The 18,651-nt window shown below is 50.7% G+C and overlaps 1 protein-coding gene across 1 annotated transcript in view; it reads left to right on the top strand.

The window, feature by feature from the left end:
* LOC122929092 overlaps positions 1–18,100 on the top strand; it is a 33,916-nt gene extending 15,816 nt beyond the window's left edge. Inside the window, exons 10-12 of the mRNA XM_044282552.1 lie at positions 413–493; positions 15,850–16,027; positions 17,019–18,100. Of these exons, the coding sequence (XP_044138487.1) occupies positions 413–493; positions 15,850–16,027; positions 17,019–17,259 (500 nt within the window). The 3' untranslated portion in view covers positions 17,260–18,100. The remainder of the gene's footprint in view (positions 1–412; positions 494–15,849; positions 16,028–17,018) is intronic.
* The last annotated feature ends 551 nt before the right edge of the window (positions 18,101–18,651 follow it).

The following is an 18,651-nucleotide window of genomic DNA, read 5'->3' as shown; positions in this document are numbered from 1 at the left end:
CAGGCATAATGTAGGGTCAGCAGTCAATGACATGCAGAGCTCCGTGAAGGTTGAGTACTCAGTGAGTACTTTCAGTTCGGTAACAAGGCAGAGGTCAGGGCAGGCAAAACCCATGGTTAAAAATAAGCCACTTTAATATCATATCCATAAGAACAACAGAATGCTTTGCACAATACAAGAACCTAAGAAGATATTGCTCAGGTTCAGGTCCATGGGGTAGGATCACATATGAAGCCCAGGGCAGCATGAAGGCACTAGAGTTTGGCAATACCAACTTAGCAGAGTTGAGAATGCCGAGGGGTCTAGAGTGCTCAGGGTCTAGAGAGTTTCTAGGAATCATTAATGCCCCTGCTGCCAAGAAGTCTCAAGAATATGTTCCAAATCTGGAATGAGAATTATTTTGTCATTGCAGAGTATAAAAAAAACAAGACTGGTGGGAGGGAAAGACAAAGTGACTGGTCCAATGGTAAGACTTCTGCAGAAAAAAGTGAAGGTAAGGACATGACTAGATGGGATAGCTTGATGGGTTTACAGACTTGGCACAGCGGCGTTCTCCATTTTACCGATTATTTCGCATTGTTGTTCCATCAATGAAATACCAACGTGTACAGCCATCCATAAAAATTAATGGTCAACCGAAGATAGAGATAAGCTGCTGCCAGATGCTTGATTTATATACAACATGTTTAGAATTTGTCCATTGAATGTATTGTGACAGTCAGTTATTTAGCTCGCCCTTCCAGCGGTGAAAAGGTAGGGGGATTAGTCAGATTATTTCGCTGAAGGAGACCTCAGGAGACAGAAGTGCATTTCCACTGGCGTCCTGCCAGCTTTATTTCACAGGTTGCATTTAAAACACAAAACATAAACGGAACACCTAGCCTTATCCAGGCTCTAACTAAACAATAGGTCCCTCTCTAGGACGTGGATGAGCTATCCTCAGTCCACGCAAAATAAGCACGCTGTCTGTACAGCAACCTGTGATACTTGCAGTTTGCAGGCTCTGGACCTTCAGGGTCCCTCAGTGAGATGTGGCTTCTCTCACTCCCAGGGAGTTCTGAGCAAGTGTGTTGACAGCCCAGTTTTCTAGCGACTCCCCAGGTGCAGCTCATCAGGACCCAGGCTTAGGTTTTTCTTAACCCTTTCCTAAACAACTTTCTTCAGCATATGCTAAGAACCTGGGAGACACGTATATACCCTCAATTACTTCACCCTGTGAGACACCACATTTCCCCCCCTTTTGCACTAACCTATGGGTTGGGGCACCCTGGCTTGACAAACAGTAAGTACGAGACAAACCATCTACATTCCCCTGGAGGCTGCCTGCTCGGTGCTGTACTGTGAACCTAAAAGGCTGGAGGGACAGAAACCACCTGGTAACCTTACTATTCTTTTCCTTGTTATTCTGCATCCACTTTAGGGGAGCATGGTCTGTGATGAGGGTGAATTCTCTGCCCAGTAGGTAGTATTTGAGAGCGTCCAAGGCCCATTTAATGGCCAAAGCCTCTTTCTCTACAGTGAAATGCCTCTTTTCATGGTCATCCAGTTTCCGACTTATGTATAAGACAGGGTGTTCTTCCCCATCAATTATTTGTGATAACACTGCTCCTAACCCAGCCTCCGAAGCATCGGTTTGCAGGGAGAAGGGTTTATGAAAATCCGGACATACCAGTACCGGCTGGGAGCACAGGGCTTGTTTCAAGGATTGGAACGCCCTCTCGGCCTCTGGGGTCCATTTTATCATCACTGAATTTTTCCCTTTTGTAAGATCGGTTAAAGGGGTTGTCCGGGTTCAGAGCTGAACCCGGACATACCCTTATTTTCACCCCGGCAGCCCTCCTGAGCCTGGCATCGGAGCATCTCATGCTCCGATGCGCTCCCGTGCCCTGCGCTAGATCGCGCAGGGCACAGGCTCTTGTGTTTACAATAACACACTGCCGGGCGGTAACTTCCGCCCAGCAGTGTGTTCGGTGACGTCACCGGCTCTGAGGGGCGGGCTTTAGCTCTGCCCTAGCCGTTTTACTGGCTAGGGCAGAGCCAAATCCCGCCCATCAGTGCCGGTGACGTCACCGGGGTTCCTGTCAGCCCCATAGAGAGCCCCGGTACGTCACCGGAACTCAGAAAAATGCCTTTGCCCTGCGCGATTTAGCGCAGGGCAAAGGAGAGCATCGGAGCATGAACTGCTCCGATGCTCATGTCAGGGGAGCTGCCGGGGTGAAAATGGAGGGATGTCCAGGTTCAGCTCTGAACCTGGACAACCCCTTTAAGGGAACCGCCATAGATGCAAAATTAGGGATAAACCTTCTGTAATACCCTGCAATTCCCAAAAACGATCTCACTTGCTTCTTGTTTAGGGGTCTAGGCCAGTTTTGTATTGAGTCTATTTTGTTTAGCTGGGGTTTGATCAGACCTCGCCCAATGGTGTTTCCCAAATACTTGGCTTCTTCCAAGCCGATGGCACACTTTTTAGGGTTTGCGGTGAGACCCGCCTGTCTTAGTGAATCCACGACCGCCTGCACTTTTGGTAGGTGAGACTCCCAGTCGCTACTGTAAATTATTACATCATCCAGATATTCTGATGTATAACCAATATGTGGCCTTAGGATCCTATCCATCATACGCTGAAAAGTCGCCGGGGCCCCATGGAGGCCAAATGGCAACCTAGTGTATTGGAAATGACCACTGGGTGCAGAAAAAGCCGTCTTTTCCTTGGCCCTTTCAGTTAACGCCGCCCTCCACTGATCCCCCATATAACAGCGCCCTCCACAGATCCCCCATATAACAGCTCCCTCCACAGATCCCCCATATAACGGCGCCCTCCACAGATCCCCCATATAACGGCGCCCTCCACAGATCCCCCATATAACGGCGCCCTCCACAGATCCCCCATATAACGGCACCCTCCACAGATCCCCCATATAACGGCGCCCTCCACAGATCCCCCATATAACGGCACCCTCCACAGATCCCCCATATAACGGCGCCCTCCACAGATCCCCCATATAACGGCGCCCTCCACAGATCTCCCATATAACGGCGCCCTCCACAGATCCCCCATATAACGGCGCCCTCCACTGATCCCCCCATATAACAGCGCCCTCCACTGATCCCCATATAACAGCGCCCTCCACTGATCCCCATATAACAGCGCCCTCCACTGATCCCCCATATAATAGCGCCCTCCACTGATCCCCCATATAACAGCGCCCTCCACTGATCCCCCATATAACAGCGCCCTCCACTGATCCCCCATATAACAGCGCCCTCCACTGATCCCCATATAACAGCGCCCTCCACTGATCCCCCATATAACAGCGCCCTCCACTGATCCCCCATATAACAGCGCCCTCCACTGATCGCCCATATAACAGCGCCCTCCACTGATCGCCCATATAACAGCGCCCTCCACTGATCCCCCATATAACAGCGCCCTCCACTGATCCCCCATATAACAGCGCCCTCCACTGATCCCCCATATAACAGCGCCCTCCACTGATCCCCCATATAACAGCGCCCTCCACTAATCCCCCATATAACAGCGCCCTCCACTGATCCCCCATATAACAGCGTCCTCCACTAATCCCCCATATAACAGTGCCCTCCACTGATCCCCCATATAACAGCGCCCTCCACTGATCCCCCATATAACAGCACCCTCCACAGATCCCCCATATAACAGCGTCCTCCACTGATCCCCCATATAACAGCGTCCTCCACAGATCCCCCATATAACAACGTCCTCCACAGATCCCCCATATAACAGTGTCCTCCACAGATCCCCCATATAACAGCGTCCTCCACAGATCCCCCACAACACAGCGTCATCCACAGATCCCCCATATAACAGCGTCCTCCACTGATCCCCCATATAACAGCGTCCTCCACTGATCCCCCATATAACAGCGTCCTCCACAGATCCCCCATATAACAGCACCCTCCACAGATCCCCCATATAACAGCGTCCTCCACTGATCCCCCATATAACAGCGTCCTCCACAGATCCCCCATATAACAACGTCCTCCACAGATCCCCCATATAACAGTGTCCTCCACAGATCCCCCATATAACAGCGTCCTCCACAGATCCCCCACAACACAGCGTCATCCACTGATCCCCCATATAACAGCGTCCTCCACTGATCCCCCATATAACAGCGTCCTCCACAGATCCCCCATATAACAGCACCCTCCACAGATCCCCCATATAACAGCGTCCTCCACAGAACCCCCATATAACAGCGTCCTCCACTGATCCCCCATATAACAGCGCCCTCCACTGATCCCCCATATAACAGCGCCCTCCACTGATCCCCCATATAACAGCGCCCTCCACTAATCCCCCATATAACAGCGCCCTCCACTGATCCCCCATATAACAGCGTCCTCCACTAATCCCCCATATAACAGTGCCCTCCACTGATCCCCCATATAACAGCGCCCTCCACTGATCCCCCATATAACAGCGTCCTCCACTGATCCCCCATATAACAGCGTCCTCCACTGATCCCCCATATAACAGCGTCCTCCACTGATCCCCCATATAACAGCGTCCTCCACTGATCCCCCATATAACAGCGTCCTCCACAGATCCCCCATATAACAGCGTCCTCCACAGATCCCCCATATAACAGTGTCCTCCACAGATCCCCCATATAACAGCGTCCTCCACAGATCCCCCACAACACAGCGTCATCCACAGATCCCCCATATAACAGCGTCCTCCACTGATCCCCCATATAACAGCGTCCTCCACAGATCCCCCATATAACAGCACCCTCCACAGATCCCCCATATAACAGCGTCCTCCACTGATCCCCCATATAACAGCGTCCTCCACAGATCCCCCATATAACAACGTCCTCCACAGATCCCCCATATAACAGTGTCCTCCACAGATCCCCCATATAACAGCGTCCTCCACAGATCCCCCACAACACAGCGTCATCCACAGATCCCCCATATAACAGCGTCCTCCACTGATCCCCCATATAACAGCGTCCTCCACAGATCCCCCATATAACAGCACCCTCCACAGATCCCCCATATAACAGCGTCCTCCACTGATCCCCCATATAATAGCACCCTCCACTGATCCCCCATATAACAGCGCCCTCCACTGATCCCCCATATAACAGCGCCCTCCACTGATCCCCCATATAACAGCGCCCTCCACTGATCCCCATATAACAGCGCCCTCCACTGATCCCCCATATAACAGCGCCCTCCACTGATCCCCCATATAACAGCGCCCTCCACTGATCGCCCATATAACAGCGCCCTCCACTGATCGCCCCATATAACAGCGCCCTCCACTGATCCCCCATATAACAGCGCCCTCCACTGATCCCCCATATAACAGCGCCCTCCACTGATCCCCCATATAACAGCGCCCTCCACTGATCCCCCATATAACAGCGCCCTCCACTAATCCCCCATATAACAGCGCCCTCCACTGATCCCCATATAACAGCGTCCTCCACTAATCCCCCATATAACAGTGCCCTCCACTGATCCCCCATATAACAGCGCCCTCCACTGATCCCCATATAACAGCGTCCCTCCACTGATCCCCCATATAACAGCGTCCTCCACTGATCCCCCATATAACAGCGTCCTCCACTGATCCCCCATATAACAGCGTCCTCCACTGATCCCCCATATAACAGCGTCCTCCACAGATCCCCCATATAACAGCGTCCTCCACAGATCCCCCATATAACAGTGTCCTCCACAGATCCCCCATATAACAGCGTCCTCCACAGATCCCCCACAACACAGCGTCATCCACAGATCCCCCATATAACAGCGTCCTCCACTGATCCCCCATATAACAGCGTCCTCCACAGATCCCCCATATAACAGCACCCTCCACAGATCCCCCATATAACAGCGTCCTCCACTGATCCCCCATATAACAGCGTCCTCCACAGATCCCCCATATAACAACGTCCTCCACAGATCCCCCATATAACAGTGTCCTCCACAGATCCCCCATATAACAGCGTCCTCCACAGATCCCCCACAACACAGCGTCATCCACAGATCCCCCATATAACAGCGTCCTCCACTGATCCCCCATATAACAGCGTCCTCCACAGATCCCCCATATAACAGCACCCTCCACAGATCCCCCATATAACAGCGTCCTCCACAGAACCCCCATATAACAGCGTCCTCCACAGATCCCCCATATAACAGCGTCCTCCACAGATCCCCCACAACACAGCGTCATCCACAGATCCCCCATATAACAGCGCCCTCCACAGATCCCCCATATAACAGCATCCTCCACAGATCCCCCATATAACAGCATCCTCCACAGATCCCCCATATAACAGCGTCCTCCACAGATCCCCCACAAACACAGCGTCATCCACAGATCCCCCATATAACAGCGCCCTCCACAGATCCCCCATATAACAGTATCCTCCACAGATCCCCCATATAACAGCGTCCTCCCACAGATCCCCCATATAACAGAGTCCTCCACAGATCCCCATATAACAGCGTCCTCCACAGATCCCCCATATAACAGCACCCTCCACAGATCCCCCATATAAAAGCGTCCTCCACAGATCCCCCATATAACAGCGTCCTCCACAGATCCCCCATATAACAGCGTCCTCCACAGATCCCCCATATAACAGCATCCTCCACAGATCCCCCATATAACAGCGTCCTCCACCGATCCCCCATATAACAGCATCCTCCACAGATCCCCCATATAACAGCATCCTCCACAGATCCCCCATATAAACAGCGTCCTCCACAGATCCCCCATATAACAGCGTCCTCCACAGATCCCCCACAACACAGCGTCATCCACAGATCCCCCATATAACAGCATCATCCACAGATCCCCCATATAACAGCGCCCTCCACTGATCCCCCATATACAGTGGAGGAAATAATTATTTGACCCCTCACTGATTTTGTAAGTTTGTCCAATGACAAAGAAATGAAAAGTCTCAGAACAGTATCATTTCAATGGTAGGTTTATTGTAACAGTGGCAGATAGCACATCAAAAGGAAAATCGAAAAAATAACTTTAAATAAAAGATAGCAACTGATTTGCATTTCATTGAGTGAAATAAGTATTTGAACCCCTACCAACCATTAAGAGTTCTGGCTCCCACAGAGTGGTTAGACACTTCTACTCAATTAGTCACCCTCATTAAGGACACCTGTCTTAACTAGTCACCTGTATAAAAGACACCTGTCCACAGAATCAATCAATCAAGCAGACTCCAAACTCTCCAACATGGGAAAGACCAAAGAGCTGTCCAAGGATGTCAGAGACAAAATTGTAGACCTGCACAAGGCTGGAATGGGCTACAAAACCATTAGCAAGAAGCTGGGAGAGAAGGTGACAACTGTTGGTGCGATTGTTCGAAAATGGAAGGAGCACAAAATGACCATCAATCGACCTCGCTCTGGGGCTCCACGCAAGATCTCACCTCGTGGGGTGTCAATGGTTCTGAGAAAGGTGAAAAAGCATCCTAGAACTACACGGGAGGAGTTAGTTAATGACCTCAAATTAGCAGGGACCACAGTCACCAAGAAAACCATTGGAAACACATTACACCGCAATGGATTAAAATCCTGCAGGGCTCGCAAGGTCCCCCTGCTCAGGAAGGCACATGTGCAGGCCCGTCTGAAGTTTGCCAATGAACACCTGAATGATTCAGAGAGTGACTGGGAGAAGGTGCTGTGGTCTGATGAGACCAAAATAGAGCTCTTTGGCATTAACTCAACTCGCTGTGTTTGGAGGAAGAAAAATGCTGCCTATGACCCCCAAAACACCATCCCCACCGTCAAGCATGGGGGTGGAAACATTTTGCTTTGGGGGTGTTTTTCTGCTAAGGGCACAGGACAACTTATTCGCATAAACGGGAAAATGGACGGAGCCATGTATCGTGAAATCCTGAGCGACAACCTCCTTCCCTCTGCCAGGAAACTGAAAATGGGTCGTGGATGGGTGTTCCAGCACGACAATGACCCAAAACATACAGCAAAGGCAACAAAGGAGTGGCTCAAGAAGAAGCACATTAAGGTCATGGAGTGGCCTAGTCAGTCTCCGGACCTTAATCCAATCGAAAACCTATGGAGGGAGCTCAAGCTCAGAGTTGCACAGAGACAGCCTCGAAACCTTAGGGATTTAGAGATGATCTGCAAAGAGGAGTGGACCAACATTCCTCCTAAAATGTGCGCAAACTTGGTCATCAATTACAAGAAACGTTTTGACCTCTGTGCTTGCAAACAAGGGTTTTTCCACCAAGTATTAAGTCTTTTTTTTGTTAGAGGGTTCAAATACTTATTTCACTCAATGAAATGCAAATCAGTTGCTATCTTTTATTTAAAGTTATTTTTTCGATTTTCCTTTTGTGATGTGCTATCTGCCACTGTTACAATAAACCTACCATTGAAATGATACTGTTCTGAGACTTTTCATTTCTTTGTCATTGGACAAACTTACAAAATCAGTGAGGGGTCAAATAATTATTTCCTCCACTGTAACAGCGCCCCCTCCACTGATCCCCCATATAACAGCGCCTCCACTGATACCCACATTATAACAGCGCCCCCCACTGATCCCCCATATAACAGAGCCCTCCACTGATCCACCATATAACAGCGCCCTCCACTGATCCCCCATATAACAGCGCCCTCCACTGATCCCCCATATAACAGCGCCCTCCACTGATCCCCCATATAACAGCGCCCTCCACTGATCCCCCACATAAACAGCACCCTCCACTGATCCCCCATATAACAAACGTCCTCCACTGATCCCCCATATAACAGCGTCCTCCACTGATCCACCATATAACAGCGTCCTCCACTGATCCCCCATATAACAGCGTCCTCCACTGATCCCCCATGTAACAGCGTCCTCCACGGATCCCCCATTATAACAGCGTCCTCCACTGATCCCCCATATAACAGCGTCCTCCACTGATCCCCCATATAACAGCGTCCTCCACTGATCCCCCATATAACAGCGTCCTCCATTGATCCCCCATATAACAGCGTCCTCCACTGATCCCCCATATAACAGCATCCTCCACTGATCCCCCATATAACAGCGTCCTCCACAGATCCACCCATATAACAGCGTCCTCCACAGATCCCCCATATAACAGCACACTCCACCGATCCCCCATATAACAGCTTCCTCCACAGATCCCCCCATATAACCGCATCCTCCACAGATCCCCCATATAACCAGCGTCCTCCACAGATCCCCCATATAACAGCGTCCTCCACAGATCCCCAACAACACAGCGTCCTCCACAGATCCCCCATATAACAGCGTCCTCCACAGATCCCCATATAACAGCGCCCTCCACAGATCCCACACATAACAGCGTCATCCACAGATCCCCCCATATAACAGCGCCCTCCACTGATCCCCCATATAACAGCGCCCCTCCACTGATCCCCCATATTAAAAGCGTCCTCCACTGATCCCCCCATATAACAGCACCCTCCACCACGATCCCCCATAGAACAGCGTCCTCCACTGATCCCCCCATATAACAGCACCCTCCACTGATCCCCATTATAACAGCGTCCTCCACTGATCCCCCATATAACAGCACCCTCCACAGATCCCCCATATAACAGCGTCCTCCACAGATCCCCCATATAACAGCGTCCCTCCACAGATCCCCCATAAACAGCACCCCTCCAAGATCCCCCCATATAACAGCGTCCTCCACAGATCCCCATATAACAGCACACTCCACAGATCCCCCATATAACAGCAGTCCTCCACTGATCCCCCATATAACAGAACCCTCCACAGATCCCCAATATAAACAGCGTCCTCACAGATCCCCATATAACAGCGCCCTCCACCGATCCCCCATATAACAGCGTCCTCCACAGATCCCCATATAACAGCGTCCTCCACAGATCCCCCATATAACAGCATCCTCCACAGATGCCCCATATAAACAGCGTCATCCACAGATCCCCCATATAACAGCATCATCCACAGATCCCCATTATAACAGGCCCCTCCACTGATCCCCCATATAACAGCGCCCTCCACTGATCCCCATATAACAGCGCCCTCCACTGATCCCCCATATAACAGCGCCCTCCACTGATCCCCCATATAACAGCGCCCTCACTGATCCCCCATATAACAGCGCCCTCCACTGATCCCCCACATAACAGCCTCCACTGATCCCCACATAACAGCGTCCTCCACTGATCCCCCATATAACAGCGTCCTCCACTGATCCCCCATATAACAGCGTCCTCCACTGATCCCCCATATAACAGCGTCCCCACTGATCCCCCATTTAACAGCGTCCTCCACTGATCCCCCATAACAGCGTCCTCCACTGATCCCCATATAACAGCGTCCTCCACTGATCCCCCATATAACAGCGTCCTCCACTGATCCCCCATATAACAGCGTCCTCCACTGATCCCCATATAACAGCGTCCTCCAGATCCCCCATATAACAGCGTCCTCCACAGATCCCCCATATAACAGCACACTCCACAGATCCCCCATATAACAGTCCTCCACTGATCCCCCATATAACAGAACCCTCCACAGATCCCCATATAACAGTCCTCCACAGATCCCCATATAACAGCATCCTCCAGAGATCCCCCATATAACAGCGTCCTCCACGATCCCCCATATAACAGCGTCCTCCACAGATCCCCCACAACACAGCGTCCTCCACAGATCCCCCATATAACAGCGCCTCCACAGATCCCCCATATAACAGCGTCCTCCACTGATCCCCCATATAACAGCTCCACAGATCCCCCATATAACAGCACCCTCCACAGATCCCCCATATAACAGAGTCCTCCAGATCCCCCATAACAGCCCTCCACAGATCCCCCATATAACAGCTCCTCCACAGATCCCCCATATAACAGCATCCTCCACAGATCCCCCATATAACAGCGTCCTCCACAGATCCCCCATATAACAGCGTCCTCCACAGATCCCCCATATAACAGCATCCTCCACAGATCCCCCATATAACAGCGTCATCCACAGATCCCCCATATAACAGCGTCCTCCACAGATCCCCCATATAACAGCGTCCTCCACAGATCCCCCACATAACAGCGCATCCACAGATCCCCCATATAACAGAGTCCTCCACAGATCCCCCATATAACAGCGTCCTCCACAGATCCCCCATATAACAGCACCTCCACAGATCCCCCATATAACAGAGTCCTCCACTGATCCCCATATAACACCCTCCACAGATCCCCCATATAACAGCGTCCTCCACAGATCCCCCATATAACAGCGCCCCCATGATCCCCATATAACAGATCTCCACAGATCCCATATAACAGCGTCCTCCACAGATCCCCCATAACAGCATCCACAGATCCCCCATATAACAGCGTCCTCCACAGATCCCCACAACACAGCGTCATCCACAGATCCCCATATAACAGCGTCCTCCACAGATCCCATATAACAGCGCATCCACAGATCCCCCATATAACAGCGTCCTCCACAGATCCCCCACAAACAGCGTCCTCCACAGATCCCCATATAACAGCGTCCTCCACAGATCCCCCATATAACAGCGCCCTCCACAATCCCCCATATAACAGCGCCCTCCACAGATCCCCCATATAACAGCGTCCTCCACAGATCCCCCATAACAGCGTCCTCCACAGATCCCCCATATAACAGCGTCCCTCCACAGATCCCCATATAACAGCGCCCCTCCACAGATCCCCCATATAACAGCGCTCCAATCCCACTAGATGCCCCACATTACAGCGTCCTCCACAGATCCCCCATATAACAGCGTCCTCCACAGATCCCCCATATAACAGCGCCCTCCACAGATCCCCCATATAACAGCGCCCTCCACAGATCCCCCATATAACACGCCCTCCACAGATCCCCCATATAACAGCGTCCTCCACAGGATCCCCCATATAACAGCGTCCTCCACAGATCCCCAATATAACAGCATCCTCCACAGATGGGGCCCCCATATAACAGCGTCCTCCACAGATCCCCCACAACACAGCGTCATCCACAGATCCCCCCATATAACAGCGTCCTCCACTGATCCCCCATATAACAGCGCCCTCCACAGATCCCCCACATAACAGCGTCATCACAGATCCCCCATATAACAGCGTCCTCCACTGATCCCCCATATAACAGCGCCCTCCACTGATCCCTCATATAACAGCGTCCTCCACTGATCCCCCATATAACAGCACCCTCCACAGATCCCCCATATAACAGCGTCCTCCACTGATCCCCCATATAACAGCACCCTCCACTGATCCCCCATATAACAGCGTCCTCCACTGATCCCCCCATATAACAGCACCCTCCACAGATCCCCCATATAACAGCGTCCTCCACTGATCCCCCATATAACAGCGCCCTCCACAGATCCCCCACAACACAGCGTCCTCCACAGATCCCCCACAACACAGCGTCATCCACAGATCCCCCATATAACAGCGTCCTCCACTGATCCCCCATATAACAGCGCCCTCCACTGATCCCCCATATAACAGCGTCCTCCACTGATCCCCCATATAACAGCGCCCTCCACTGATCCCCATATAACAGCATCCTCCACTAATCCCCCATATAACAGCATCCTCCACAGATCCCCCATATAACAGCGTCCTCCACTGATCCCCCATATAACAGCGTCCTCCACTGATCCCCCATATAACAGCGTCCTCCCATTGATCCCCCATATAACAGCGTCCTCCACTGATCCCCCATATAACAGCGTCCTCCACAGATCCCCCATATAACAGCACACTCCACAGATCCCCCATATAACAGAGTCCTCCACTGATCCCCCATATACACAGAACCCTCCACAGATCCCCCATATAACAGCTTCCTCCACAGATCCCCCATATAAACAGCATCCTCCACAGATCCCCCATATAACAGGCGGTCCTTCACAGATCCCCATATAACAGCGTCCTCCACAGATCCCCCATATAACAGCATCCTCCACAGATCCCCCATATAACAGCGTCATCCACAGATCCCCCATATAACAGCGTCCATCCACAGATCCCCCATATAACAGCGCCCTCCACAGATCCCCCACATAACAGCGTCATCCACAGATCCCCCATATAACAGCGTCCTCCACAGATCCCCCATATAACAGCGTCCTCCACAGATCCCCCATATAACAGCGTCCTCCACAGATCCCCCATATAACAGAGTCCTCCACTGATCCCCCATATAACAGAACCCTCCACAGATCCCCCATATAACAGCGTCCTCCACAGATCCCCCATATAACAGCGTCCTCCACAGATCCCCCATATAACAGCGTCCTCCACAGATCCCCCATATAACAGCGTCCTCCACAGATCCCCCATATAACAGCATCCTCCACAGATCCCCCATATAACAGCGTCCTCCACAGATCCTCCACAAACACAGCGTCATCCACAGATCCCACATATAACAGCGTCCTCCACTGATCCCCCACATAACAGCGTCATCCACAGATCCCCCATATAACAGCGTCCTCCACAGATCCCCCACAACACAGCGTCATCCACAGATCCCCCATATAACAGCGTCCTCCACAGATCCCCCATATAACAGCGCCCTCCACAGATCCCCCATATAACAGCGCCCTCCACAGATCCCCCATATAACAGCGTCCTCCACAGATCCCCCATATAACAGCGTCCTCCACAGATCCCCCATATAACAGCGTCCTCCACAGATCCCCATATAACAGCGCCCTCCACAAATCCCCCATATAACAGCGCCCTCCACAGATCCCCCATATAACAGCGTCCTCCACTGATCCCCCACATAACAGCGTCCTCCACAGATCCCCCATATAACAGCGTCCTCCACAGATCCCCCATATAACAGCGTCCTCCACAGATCCCCCATATAACAGCGTCCTCCACAGATCCCCCATATAACAGCGTCCTCCACAGATCCCCCATATAACAGCGCCCTCCACAGATCCCCCATATAACAGCGCCCTCCACAGATCCCCCATATAACAGCACACTCCACAGATCCCCCATATAACAGAGTCCTCCACTGATCCCCCATATAACAGCGCCCTCCCACAGATCCCCCATATAACAGCGTCCTCCACAGATCCCCCATATAACAGCACACTCCACAGATCCCCCATATAACAGAGTCCTCCACTGATCCCCCATATAACAGAACCCTCCACAGATCCCCCATATAACAGCGTCCTCCACAGATCCCCCATATAACAGCGTCCTCCACAGATCCCCCATATAACCAGCGTCCTCCACAGATCCCCCATATAACAGCGTCCTCCACAGATCCCCCATATAACAGCATCCTCCACAGATCCCCCATATAACAGCGTCCTCCACAGATCCTCCACAACACAGCGTCATCCACAGATCCACATATAACAGCGTCCTCCACTGATCCCCCACATAACAGCGTCATCCACAGATCCCCCATATAACAGCGTCCTCCACAGATCCCCCACAACACAGCGTCATCCACAGATCCCCCATATAACAGCGTCCTCCACAGATCCCCCATATAACAGCGCCCTCCACAGATCCCCCATATAACAGCGCCCTCCACAGATCCCCATATAACAGCGTCCTCCACAGATCCCCCATATAACAGCGTCCTCCACAGATCCCCCATATAACAGCGCCCTCCACAAATCCCCCATATAACAGCGCCCTCCACAGATCCCCCATATAACAGCGTCCTCCACTGATCCCCCACATAACAGCGTCCTCCACAGATCCCCCATATAACAGCGTCCTCCACAGATCCCCCATATAACAGCGTCCTCCACAGATCCCCCATATAACAGCGTCCTCCACAGATCCCCCATATAACAGCGTCCTCCACAGATCCCCCATATAACAGCGCCCTCCACAGATCCCCCATATAACAGCGCCCTCCACAGATCCCCCATATAACAGCGCCCTCCACAGATCCCCCATATAACAGCGCCCTCCACAGATCCCCCATATAACAGCACCCTCCACAGATCCCCCACAACACAGCGTCATCCACTGATCCCCCATAACTATGTCATACCCAGCCGCGTCAGCGGCTCATATGGGAAAATCCAAGCAAATAGACCTCTAGCACAATTCCTTTAAAATATCGCATCGCATATCGTTATCGCAATTTTTAGGGCCCTAATCTCAATCGCACAAAATTCCCATATCGTGCAGCCCTAATACCCAGTATGGGGGCTGGGCCTCACAGGCTTCCGTACATAGCAGACCCTGAGGCCTTTGCGTGGTTGCTATCACATTCATCTGCCCCCTGTCACTGAAGCAAGGGGGGGGGGGGGCGATGAAGAGGCAGAGGGAGCCCCCTCCCTCTGCCAACATCGTGTATTTGTTCCGGCATATAAAGGGTTAATCCGCCGGCATCGCCATTTACAGCAATGCTGGCGGATACAGCAGGGTCCCGGCTGTCAGTCACTGCTGGGCCCCTGCATTGACCGGCGTCTGCCCAATTATTCATGACGTACTACTATGTCCCGCTGAGACATAGCAGTATGCCAAATGTCAGGAAGGGGGTTAAACTCACAGAGTATTTGATGTGAATTAATAACAAGTGGAAGTTCACAGCAGCACAGAGCATCTCAGGAGAGGAGTGGGCTAATCTTGTGAGAGGTCACAGACTGAGGGTTACATAGTGGAAACAGCAGCACAGAGGATTTTATGAGACGTATGTGCTGATCCTTTGGGGGGAGAATGACCTGTCACCGGGGACGTGACTTCTCAAGTCTCTTGTAAATTTACTGTAATTTGCGGTCACTGTTATCACGAGATAAAATTCTAGTTTTATTTTTTCAGAAACGCTGAGTGAAAAATCAGTGCTGGAGAAAATCACTGAATACACAAAACCTGCTGACAGCTCTGCACAGGGGCGGTCTGCCGAAGACATCGTGAAGATTACGGCAGCCGTTGGAGTTCCTCTTCTTCTTATTATTACACTATCATTACTGTACGGACTCTGCCAAAAATTTAGGAGGTAACGTCTTCAATTTACATTTCATGACCTTTAGAGAGTAACTAAACCTTTGTTACAATTTTTTATACGATGTCCCTAATAAACTATTTGTAATAGACTTTATTATTCCATTTTCTATTTTTTTTTCCACTTTTACATCCCTAAAGTGCACCATTCACTGACAGCTCAGCGGTGTACGGAGTACATTTTATGAATGGGGCAGGGGCGCACATTGCTGCTCCTCGGACAATTACTTACTCCTGGCATAGCACATGAGTACCCTGTTACCCTGTACTATGCCAGGATTAGCTGAGCGGCGCGAGTTCCTGCTCCTGCCTGATCCGATAAGCCACGTGTTGACATGCAGTTCGCTTAGCGGAGCAGGCAGAAGCAGGAGCTCGCGCTGCTCAGCTAATCCTGGCATAGTACAGGGTAAGAGGGTACTCATGTGCTATGCCAGAAGTAAGTAGTTGTCCGAGGAGCACGGGCAGGAGCTGCAATGCGCGCTGCTGCTACCCATACATAAAATGTGCACTCCATACACCGCTGAGCGGATCCGTCATGGCTATTTTAGAGATAACGGATGCAGACGGTTGTATTATAATTACAGAAGCGTTTTTGACGGATCCAGCAAAAACAGAGATGTAAAAGTAGCCTTAGTTATCTGCTTATTTTTCTTAAATCTTCATTTTCTCTCATCTTGGATGACATTTTGGGGCTTTGGAACACATTATTCAAGTTACAATGATTTCAACATACAATGGTCGTCCTGGAAGCAATTATTATTGTAATGTGAGGGACTGCTGTACGCAGTACACCAATTCTTCCCTAGCACAGCGTGATGGTGTTCCTCTATCTAAGATGTATAAGATAAGGGGGTAACCCAACGGGGATGAGCATGGGACTCTGTATATGGTATAGTACATCACGGTCAGGACCAGAGTCACTTTTTCATTATATGTTTCTAACTTGGAACCATTTGACCGTATAAACTTTTTCATTACTTTCACAGCTGGGTCAATGAAGTTGTATGTCGTTGTGGAAGACGTCATACCAACAATGTCCCTCAAACTGGTGCTAACCTGGAATCCAACCCAAATGACATACCATTACTTCTGAAGACTTCTACAAATGGGACCACCAATGGAGGCCTTCAAAATGGGGAAAGTAAATCAGAAACCTTATCTGTCGGGCTGCTCGACACAGATCAAATGGAAACAGATACCACAACCCAAGCTGAAGACTCTGTGTAGTCTTCTCCTCGATGAATTCTAGAACTCCCTCCTTTATTACCGTCTTGAATTAATCATGTTTTATTGAGGCAAGAGCCCATCTTCTTTTAGTAAGCAGAGCTGTGTTAGGTGAAGTTCTTGTGAACTTTGATTTCAAGGGATGCCCAATGATGCCATGTGAAGATGAGAAAACCCCCATGAAGTCTTTGGACTGGTCATTGGCCATCAACCATTCGGCATTGGTCATTTTGCTTCTTTTCCACCTTGCGTAACTACGTATTGATTAGCAACATTAGCACCCGTTACGTTCCCAAGAGGAACCTACTATAGTACACAGTATTTTAGCAGATCATATAGCATTAACTAACTTTTTGTATTGCTCCTAAACTCGAAGTTAACACAAAGGGAAAATTGATTCCAACAGGACAACCCCTGTTCTCTAGAGCTTCTGACATTCAGTGGTCTCTTGGGTTCATCCACAATCCCTCCCAGTAAATGCAGAAATGAGTTGGTACTTGGGTCCAGCTGAGGGATTCATCCAACTAATAAATGACAAGTGGACCTGGCGAAAACTGATTTGGGGCCCAATCTGGCTAATAACATGGTCCAGGCAATATGAACAGGAGTTGTCTGGGGAAGATGAGCCGGCCATACACATCAAGCTGTTGGATGATACCTACCTCTCCGAGCACTTACAGTACATAACCACTCACATTCGGCTGACCGTGCACATTTATCACACAGGGAGAGGTTGGATAAGGCTACTTTCACACTAGCGTTCGATCGGATCCGTTCTGAACGGATCCGATCATATTAATGCAGACGGAGGCTCCGTTCAGAACGGATCCGTCTGCATTAAAATGGCAAAAAAAGCTAAGTGTGAAAATAGCCTCGGATGGATCCGTCCAGACTTTCAATGTAAAGTCAATGGGGGACGGATCCGCTTGAAGATTGAGCCATATTGTGGCATCTTCAAACGGATCCGTCCCCATTGACTTACATTGTAAGTCTGGACGGATCCGCACGGCCAGGCGGACACCCGAACGCTGCAAGCAGCGTTCAGCTGTCCGCCTGTCCGTGCGGAGGCGAGCGGAGCGGAGGCTGAACGCCGCCAGACTGATGCAGTCTGAGCGGATCCGCTCCATTCAGACTGCATCAGGGCTGGACGGCTGCGTTCGGGTCCGCTCGTGAGCCCCTTCAAATGGAGCTCACGAGCGGACACCCGAACGCTAGTGTGAAAGTAGCCTAACCTGCTTATTCCCCCGTGTTAGAAATGGATCAGACCTCAAACATCAGATTGTCCTCCCATCCACCTTACCCAACATTTCTGACACTTGTCAAATGTGTATGGCCGGCTTTACTTTGGCCAAAGTGATCTCAAAATGATCCAGTGCATTCGAAACAAAAATTAAG

Source organism: Bufo gargarizans, chromosome 2 (assembly GCF_014858855.1).
Source record: "Bufo gargarizans isolate SCDJY-AF-19 chromosome 2, ASM1485885v1, whole genome shotgun sequence".
Classification (NCBI taxonomy): Eukaryota; Metazoa; Chordata; class Amphibia; order Anura; family Bufonidae; genus Bufo; species Bufo gargarizans.
Note: the sequence above shows the minus strand (reverse complement) of the source record. Positions and strands in the feature narration are given on the sequence as shown.